The sequence below is a fragment of the Limulus polyphemus genome, unplaced genomic scaffold (assembly GCF_000517525.1).
Source record: "Limulus polyphemus unplaced genomic scaffold, Limulus_polyphemus-2.1.2 Scaffold3546, whole genome shotgun sequence".
Classification (NCBI taxonomy): domain Eukaryota; kingdom Metazoa; phylum Arthropoda; class Merostomata; order Xiphosura; family Limulidae; genus Limulus; species Limulus polyphemus.
The window spans coordinates 46,458-55,733 of record NW_013669156.1 but is presented as its reverse complement, the minus strand read 5'-3'; the positions used below and the strand labels follow the sequence as shown (position 1 = coordinate 55,733).

Sequence of the window (9,276 nt, the reverse complement as noted above, 5' to 3'; positions counted from 1 at the left end):
CTTGATACAAGGATGTTGACCATGAATCTTTAAGGCAAGGAAGAACCGACTTGATACAAGGTCTTGAAAGGTGTCTTTCACAAACTAGTACATTCTCTGAAGAAGTAAAGTATAATTTCTCCACTTGCAGGGAAAAAAACTAAAGTCAACATTGGGTCAGCAGCTTGCAGGACTGTTACGTGATTGGGTCAGCAGCTTGCAGGACTGATACGTGATTGGGTCAGCAGCTTGGAGGACTGATACGTGATTGGATCAGCAGCTTGCAGGACTGTTACGTGATTGGGTCAGCAGATTGCAGTACTGTTACGTGATTGGGTCAGCAGCTTGCAGGACTGTTTATGAATGAAGCAGTAATGTTTGTTCATAAACGAAACGCGATTTCGGGTAAGTTAAAGTTTTCTTTTCGCAAATTGAGAAACATTATTACACATTTTTGCCATATTTTGTAGGGAATTATCAAGTAGAATTTTTCATTCTGTTAATTTTCCTTAAGTAAGTATATAAACCGAAATCACATTGACTACCTTACTTTTTCTATTAAAACAATGTATTTCCAGTAAAAGAAGAACAAGTCAGAAAATTAAATAGAGATAATGTATGTAATAAGAATAAACATGTAAAATTACTTTCCAACATGTTACAATTAAAAAGTTTTAATTCAATGTAATGTTCAAAGTAAACATGTAAAATTACTTTCCATCCTATTACCGCTAAAACCTTTCAGTTCGTATAACATTCATACACATTACAACTAAAATGCTTTTAATTAGTATAATGTTCAAACTAATCATGTAAAAATACATTTCGACATGTTATTACTGAAAAAGCTTCAACTTGTATAGTATCAACCAGAAACTATTTCTGAGACGTAAATTCTTGAAGTTCTATCTCATTATACTTCTACATCATATTATATGTGTAGGCCGTAATCCCGTATAATTGTATATTTTTTATACATGTTCGTTACTCCAGTTTGTTATAAGAAATATTGACCATGAATCTTTAAGGCAAGGAAGAACCGACTCGATACAAGGATGTTGACAATGAATCTTTAAGGCAAGGAAGAACCGACTTGATACAAGGATGTTGACCATGAATCTTTAAGGCAAGGAAGAACCGACTTGATACAAGGTCTTGAAAGGTGTCTTTCACAAACTAGTACATTCTCTGAAGAACTAAAGTATAATTTCTCCACTTGCAGGAAAAAAAACTAAAGTCAACATTTTAAAAAATAACAAACTCTTTTTGCTGGATACAAGAAACATATTTATTTAAAAAAACATTAGAAAGATTAGTACAACAAGTTTGATACACCACTATTAATTTTATGAAACCAACTAATTGGTTCATAAATATGTTTAGTAACATCCTTGTATCGAGTCGGTTCTTCCTTGCCTTAAATATTCATGGTCAACATCCTTGTGTCAAGTCAGTTCTTCCTTGCCTTAAATATTCATGGTCAATATCCTTGTATTAAGTCGGTTCTTCCTTGCCTTAAAGATTCATTGTCAACGTTGTTAGTCATTGAATTATAATCTTCCCTCTTGCATATATACGAGTTAATATGAATGTTATTAATTTTTTCTCCAACAGTCCAGTTGATAAACGATATTGAAGCTTGTCTATAATACAATATAAGCGTTTCAATGTGCATCAATCCAATAAAGAGAGAGTGGTTTTAAGCTATATATATTATGAGGCTCGCGGTATCTGAAACCAAGTGCTATAATATATGTATATAACATAGTTTTATTACTGTGACAAATTGTCTGTATTCAAACTAAAGATGGGTGTCCACAGTACCATGCTCTCACCATTAACGCAGTTATTAAGACGTCCATCAACAACATGTTTGTCTCTGTGAACAATAACTCTGAATTTCATTTTATGAATTTAATTTCCATTTTGTAAATGTCAACTCTGACGTTTGTTTATGACACTAAAGCTCGGATGTACATAATATCATCGGATAACCCATACAATTAACAGAATAAACCAGTCTTAACTGTCTAGCTGTGTACGTGTATAGATTTAGCCGAGGTCAGGCAGTTATATGTGTTTAACGTAGATGCGTTCAATCTATTGAAAACGACGTAAGCTCGTGTACAACAATTAGAGCACCAACGGCATAAGGACAGAACTCGTAATCGCTGAAAAGTAATAAAAAACATTTTGTAAAAGTAAAATGATGTAGGGATGTCAATGCCAAAAAGAATGCAAACAAGAATATAGGGATGATATAGCTATACATGGATCATTTCTACATTACTTTCCATATTGAAATTTAATATTACACTGTAAAATGCACGAGTATAATATGGTTAGGCGGTCGGTCAATTTGACCGATCTTGCAGCGAGAGTCTGTAATAATCAAGACGTGTTTTGAATCAACTTGGTTTTCCTTATACGTAAGTCCTAGGCTCTTAGTTACATTACATTGATCCCTACCCTGACATGACCATGATATTATGATAAACAAACGATATACCAACAGTCAGAAATATATAACTTACAGTTGTAGTAATATTAAGTCAAGTAGGCATTTTACAGTGTAACATTAAATTTTAATACTGAAAATCATCTAGGGATGATCTTTGTATAACTGTATCATCTATATATATTCTTGTTTACATTCTTTTTGGCACTGCTATCCCTACATCATTTTACATTTACAAAAGTTATTTATTACTTGTTTTGTGGAGTTTTTCCCCCTGATTAAAAGTTAGTGTATTCTATAAATGTATGTAATAAAATATAATAGTATGTGTATTGAGTTTTTCTACTCCATTTCATACATAATATAAGGGTTGGCTCCCTAAAGACACCGACTGTATTGAGTTCAAAGCATTGAGTATTCAATATGTTGCTGTCACCAAATATTCATTTCTTTTTGGCTGGCAATTCCTGTTTTACCCTGTACTTAAGCTTTTTAAAGGAACACCAGATTCTGTGAAAAAGCTGACTTTAAGGGGTAATGATAACATCGTTTACGTTAGAATTATGATATTTTTGTTTTTTATTACTACTAGTTATTATTACATCTAAGTGATGACATCCTGCACATAGAGTACGTTTAGGTTTAAACTGATGTTAGTGATAAAGTAGCTGTAAAGTTATCTCGACTGAAACAAGAAGAAAGATGAACAATTTGGTGGGTTGGTAACTTCCTGGTTTGGTATCTCAGCGATGGTTTCTTACCTTGTGTTTGAGCTTGGTGGGTAAAGAAACAAATTAAAGCGAGTGCAATAGTCTTTTAAAGTAAAACTCTCAGTGACTGTTGATTGTTTTTAGCGTGAATATTTGTATTATGCCAATTGAGTACCTTGGCTATCCCTACCGCCTGGCATGGCCAGGTGGTTAGGGCACTCGACCCGCAATTTGCGGGTTCGAATCCCCGTCACACCAAATATGCTCGCCCTTTCAGCCGTGGGGGGCGTTATAATGTGACGGTCAATCCCACTATTCGTTGGTAAAAGAGTAGCCCAAGAGTTGGCGGTGGGTGGTGATGACTAGCTGCCTTCCCTCTAGCCTTACACTGCAAAATTAGGGACGGCTAGCGGTGATAGTCATCGTGTAGCTTTGGGCGAAATTCAAAAACAAACTAATATTAAACGGTATGTGCATAAAACATGTCATTTGTAAAATTACGTTTCGTAAACTAAAATACTACAATGTTTTTATTATTCTGTAGCCGTTGAATTACACCAGTAATACAAATAAAACATAGTAAAATATTATATTTATACTAAGACCGGAGACAAAAGTTGAACTTACATAAGATAGTGACTTTTCTGGTTTAGTCAAAGGAACCAGTTCTCTTCTCGATCGCTTGTGAAATGTTACACTTTGGTCGTACATATTCAGAACGGATTTATTTGGTTCAGGATACGTTAAATGAGCCGAAGAACAATCAAAGTAAGAGGCAGGACTACGAAATGAATGGGAATCCAAATTATCTGAGCTTGGATTAGCATTTTCGCCGTTAATCAATATTTCCTGGTCAGGCTGAGAAAGGGTGGGAGAAATATTGGAAACTTTGTTTTCATCGCTCCGTGTTAAGAGATGATCCGGATGTTTCTGGATAATTGGATTATCTTGATGGGACAACTGAAGTGCCACCATATCCTCTGCTAGAGTTTTCTCTTGATCAGAGGTCGTACTTGGTTGTGGGATGACAAGTATTGGTGGTGTTAAAGGGCGAGAGTTTCGACTTTCCTCCTCTGTTAAGTTTTCCGGCAATGAAGCACGTTTTTCAAAAATCATGTCACTATCACTTAATTCCACAGTTTCGTCACTGGCATCGGTTATCCCTATTTCCGGCTCTTTCGTTTTTTTCCTATTAAGAGTAAAAATAACGGGCTAAATAATCGAATAAACACAAACCATTGTTGCTCTATGTGGAAACTTTATAATAATTAAAGGAAATCCTTTTGTGTTTTTGTCTTCTTGGTCATTAGTTTGTGTATAATCAATGTCTATAGATTTACACGTGTTTATCACATGGTCAACTTCAGTCTATAACTGATCTACTGGAAAGGAGTATGTTTAAAAAGTATTGTAATCTCAATTCTATTAATTGTAAACGTATATTTAAGAAACGTGGACTTTATAATACTACTAAAAAGGAGTATGTTTAAAATGTATTGTAATCTCAATTTTATTAATTGTAAACGTATATTTAAGAAATGTGGACTTTATAATACTACTAAAAAGGAGTATGTTTAAAAAGTATTGTAATCTCAATTTTATTAATTGTAAACGTATATTTAAGAAATGTGGACTTTATAATACTACTAAAAAGGAGTATGTTTAAAAAGTATTGTAATCTCAATTTTATTAATTGTAAACGTATATTTAAGAAACGTGGACTTTATAATACCTATTTAGAGCTATTTTGCTTATCATCTCTGGGTATTACTGTTTAAACTGAAATTATTTCCTAAATTAAAACTTTCAATTTCTCTTTAAAGTTAATCTACGTTCTTGATATAGTAATATATTGAACAGCGGCATACCGAAATATGCTCGAAAAAAAATTAATAGGCTTTCTTCGAGTTGCAGATCCTGCCCTCTGATGGTGAATGCTCTTTACCAAAATGTAACATCTTTCCAAGTGTTCTGCTAAGACATAGAAAAATAATTGTATAATAGATGTTTTTTTTTCTCTGAAACTGAATTATGTATTATGCTTAACTGACCAAGATATAACTGAGCCTAACTAGAATCAAATATTAAAATAAGACTTAACACTTCTTAACAAAATTACTTTGCGTTAATGTTGTATTACTATATTGAACAACTGTATACCGAAATATGCTCGGAATAACGTCAAAGGGTTTCTTTCCATAAATCTATAATACAACCGAATAAGATCACAATTGATTGTAATCTGCTCATGCAACTATGTTTTTACTAGAGCAGTCAATATGTACTATGTATATACGAGCAAACTCATACACACATCTATTGATCTAAAACTAAAACTAAACACACACATACACGTGCGTTGTATTATACAAGCACAATATAAAACCAAATATCTATATAAGTATTTCTAATATTGATGTATTAAAGCGTTTTTAGCATTCTGTTAATAAGGAGGTATCTTATAATTGATGTGTAAGGGAAACAGTATTCTACTGTTAACAATACCTGATTTAAAAGGATTTCCAAACAATTACTGTGTTTCCATGAATAATGTCGGCAATACACTCTTATATAATCAGTTACTGGAGTCACAATTCTCGCTTTCACTTCTAAACACACGTGTATTAATCCCCCATAGTTCAAAGTTTCGCCTGTGTTTTACCACGCCAAACTAGTTGTCATAACAATCCAGTTTCTGTTCACTCAACCAGCTTGGGTAACTTGAACGTCCGTGAGGACAGCTACCGCCATCTACCGATAGCTAAGTGGTACTATCTTTCATCAACTACATGAAATTATTGATTTCTGCGCGAATCGCCAACTGTTTAGAAAACCTTTGTTCGAACGATTTAAGACAGTTTAACGGAAACGTAAATAACGTTCACGACTACATAGAGAGTACGTATTTATAGCTTCCGACCATCTTTAGATTAACGAGACAGGATAATAAACTCGAACTAGTTTTAATATTTATTTATTTTTGTTATAAAGGTGAAAGTTGGTCTAAACTCATCATTCTCAAATTCACATAAGATACTCTACCAACCAAGCAGTTTTGGAAGGTTAGGTATCATGGACTCTAGGATGTAAGCAGGACAGGGTACAATGTTCCAAAGACAAATACGCATCTGTGAACATTTCCCAAACGATTTGTGATTTTATACGGACTTACAACGCTAGAATCCGGGTTTCGATACCCGTGGTGGGCAGAGCACAGATAGCCCAACGTGTAGCTTTGTGCTTAACTTCAAACAAACAGACATGATTTTATATTCTCCTGAAACAAGTGACCATCTCAAACTTTCCTCACATGCATACAAAATTAGGTAAACAGTATAAAATTTCAAAGAAATGTCAGTTTTTTTTCTATCTTGCAATCAGTGAGTGAAGAATAAAACCTGTTGCGTTGTTATTAGTAAACTATACAGATAAATTTGAATTCTGTGACTTAAAAGTTTCTTATCGTCCCTAATCTGAACAACTTCCTGGTAGTTAGCCAGCATGCAGCACCTGCCACCACGAGGACTTTATCTATCTCCATGATCAGAATATCGGGATCCATTAATAGTATGGATACTGTTCAGTGGAATGGACGCGAAGCGTGAGTCTTACGATATATATATAGTCAGATACGCTAACTACTAGTCCATGCCTGGTGGAACATAAACAGTCCCCTGGAATTTGACTTCCCAGATATGATTGTACATATAATTTACACTCATGTACTTTGGTTTTAGAGAACAGCATAACATTCAACCTATATAAAAGCCAGTGTGTGTCGCGTCACGTCACGCTTGATTTCTCGAAATAGGAGGAGTCATTTTGATTGGCTCACAAAGGAATTTACCGACGTTTGATTACCTCGACTGCACTTTTCTGCCCCTTTTTTTTTGATCAAGCTTGATTTCGCAAAGTTTATTTATTTCATTAAGCTACGAAATGTGAGGTTAGGGTATACTATGGGGGGTGGGGTTGGAGGTGGTAGTACCTGCCCCGTCATCTTTGACGAGCTATACATACATAATCCAAATCCACTTAGGTAATTACCATTCTTCTTCGGCCCGGCATGGCCACCAGGTGGTTAGGGGGCGCTAGACTCGCAATCTGCGGGTCGCGGGTTCGAACTCCCCGTCGCACCAAACATGCTCGTCCTTTCAGCCGTGGGGGCGTTATAATGTGACGGTCAATCCCACTATTCGTTGATAAAAGAGTAGCCCAAGATTTGGCGGTGGATGATGGTGATGACTAGCTGCCTTCCTGCCCCCCAGTGGTACAGCGGTATGTCTGCGGACTTACAACGCTAGAATCTGGGTTTCGATACCCGTGGTGGGCAGAGCACAGATAGCCCATTGTGTAGCTTTGTGCTTAATTACAAACAAACAAACAAAAGCTGCCTTCCCTCTAGTCTTACATTGCTAAATTAGGGACGACTAGCGTAGATAGCCCTCGTGTAGCTTTGCGCGAAATTCAAAAAACAAACAAACAAACCATTCTTCTTTCCTAGTGTACACGAATTAATATTATCAAACACTTTCATCCTCTGATATTAAGTGAGAACTGAGTAGGCTATACTTATAATAAAATGATAATAAAGTCAGTAAAAAAATGAATAAACTCATGATTTTGATCATCTCTAGGAAGACACTGGGGGGCCCAATTCTGGTACCACTACATTAAAGCTAGGGTCTCGATTTCCGGTATCAGTATATTAAATGAAGCAGTCTGACTTCTGGTACCAGTACATGAAATCTGTGAACCCCGTTTCTGGTATCAGATATTAAATTTGTGGCTTGATTGCTGGTACCAGTAGTTAGGCTGGCCATCTGGAGGAGGAAATAAACATGTACCACCCGAGGGCACGATCCAGTTTCGACAAGGTTATATAATTATTGAAAGTAATGGGAGGTTCTCACGCCGTGATGCCTAAACATGCACAGCCCAACGGAATGAATCAAGCATATATAATTGAAGATTTTCGAAATGACTTCCTACGACATGGCCTTATCAGTATCCTGTTAGAGACATATAAAAAAAAAGGAACATGGTACAATAATGGATGGTAATTATAGGCGTGGTTGTATGAAACAACCATATCAAATTGTAGAGTAAAAAAAAGAACAGTTGTGTAAGTTTGACCTAAAAATGAAAAATGCTAAGTATCTTATTGTTTGTTTGTTTGAAGTTAAGCACAAAGCAATACAATGGGCTATCTATGCTCTGCCCATTACGAGTATCGAAACCCGGATTCTAGCGTTGTAAGTCCGCAGACATACCGCTGTGCCACTGGGGTGGGTGGGTGGGGGGCACGTATTTTATAAAGTATACCTTTAGACCAGTGCTTCCTAAACTATGTGCCACTGAATGTTTTCGGGTGTGCCGCGTAATTTGTGTAATTATTGAGTACTTTTTAATTAGTAATGTAAATTTATTATCAATTTGATAATTTTTTTTAATTTCAAATTTGACTTATTTTCTCCTTGATACAGAGTATAACAATAAATACTGCCTGTCGTAGTCACGGGGGTGCCACTAGGCCTGCCATACGGACTTATTTACATGTGCTGCAAAAATATTAGGACATGAAAAGTGTACCGCGAGCTGATAGCGTTTGGAGAACACTGCTTTAGGCAATTAAATGTGCTATAAAAACCGTTCAAAATCTACTCACATTCAATCCATCTACTGAAAGAGAAAGAGTAAACATCATAAACACCAGCTAGAGTTTCTAAAGGATGAAACGTCTGTTCAACAATAGTGAACTGGGGTAAGTGTACTTCTAGCCAGAGTTCCTAAAGGATGAAACGTCTGTTCAACAATAATGAAGCTGGGGTAAGTGTACTTCTAGCCAGAGTTCCTAAAGGATGAAACATCTGTTTAACAATAGTGAACTGGGGGAAGTGTACTTCTAGCCATAGTTCCTAAAGGATGAAACATCTGTTCAACAATAGTGAAGCTGGGGTAAGTATATTTCTAGCCAGAGTTCCTAAAGGATGAAACATCTGTTCAACAATAGTGAAGCTGGGGTAAGTATATTTCTAGCCAGAGTTCCTAAAAGATGAAACGTCTGTTCAACAATAGTGAAGCTGGGGTAAGTATATTTCTAGCCAGAGTTCCTAAAAGATGAAACGT

General features: G+C 35.7%; 1 protein-coding gene across 2 annotated transcripts in view; it reads right to left on the bottom strand.

Annotated features, from left to right (window-relative positions):
- LOC111088326 overlaps nt 1–9,276 on the bottom strand; it is a 32,559-nt gene that overhangs the window by 18,786 nt on the left and 4,497 nt on the right. The window contains exons 2-3 of one of the 2 annotated variants that reach the window (XM_022398102.1): nt 5,016–5,121; nt 3,775–4,336 (exon numbers count right to left, since the gene is read on the bottom strand). In XM_022398102.1, coding sequence (XP_022253810.1) covers nt 3,775–4,336; nt 5,016–5,121 — 668 coding nt within the window. The remainder of the gene's footprint in view (nt 1–3,774; nt 4,337–5,015; nt 5,122–9,276) is intronic. The other variant, XM_022398103.1, reaches the window with a different exon arrangement.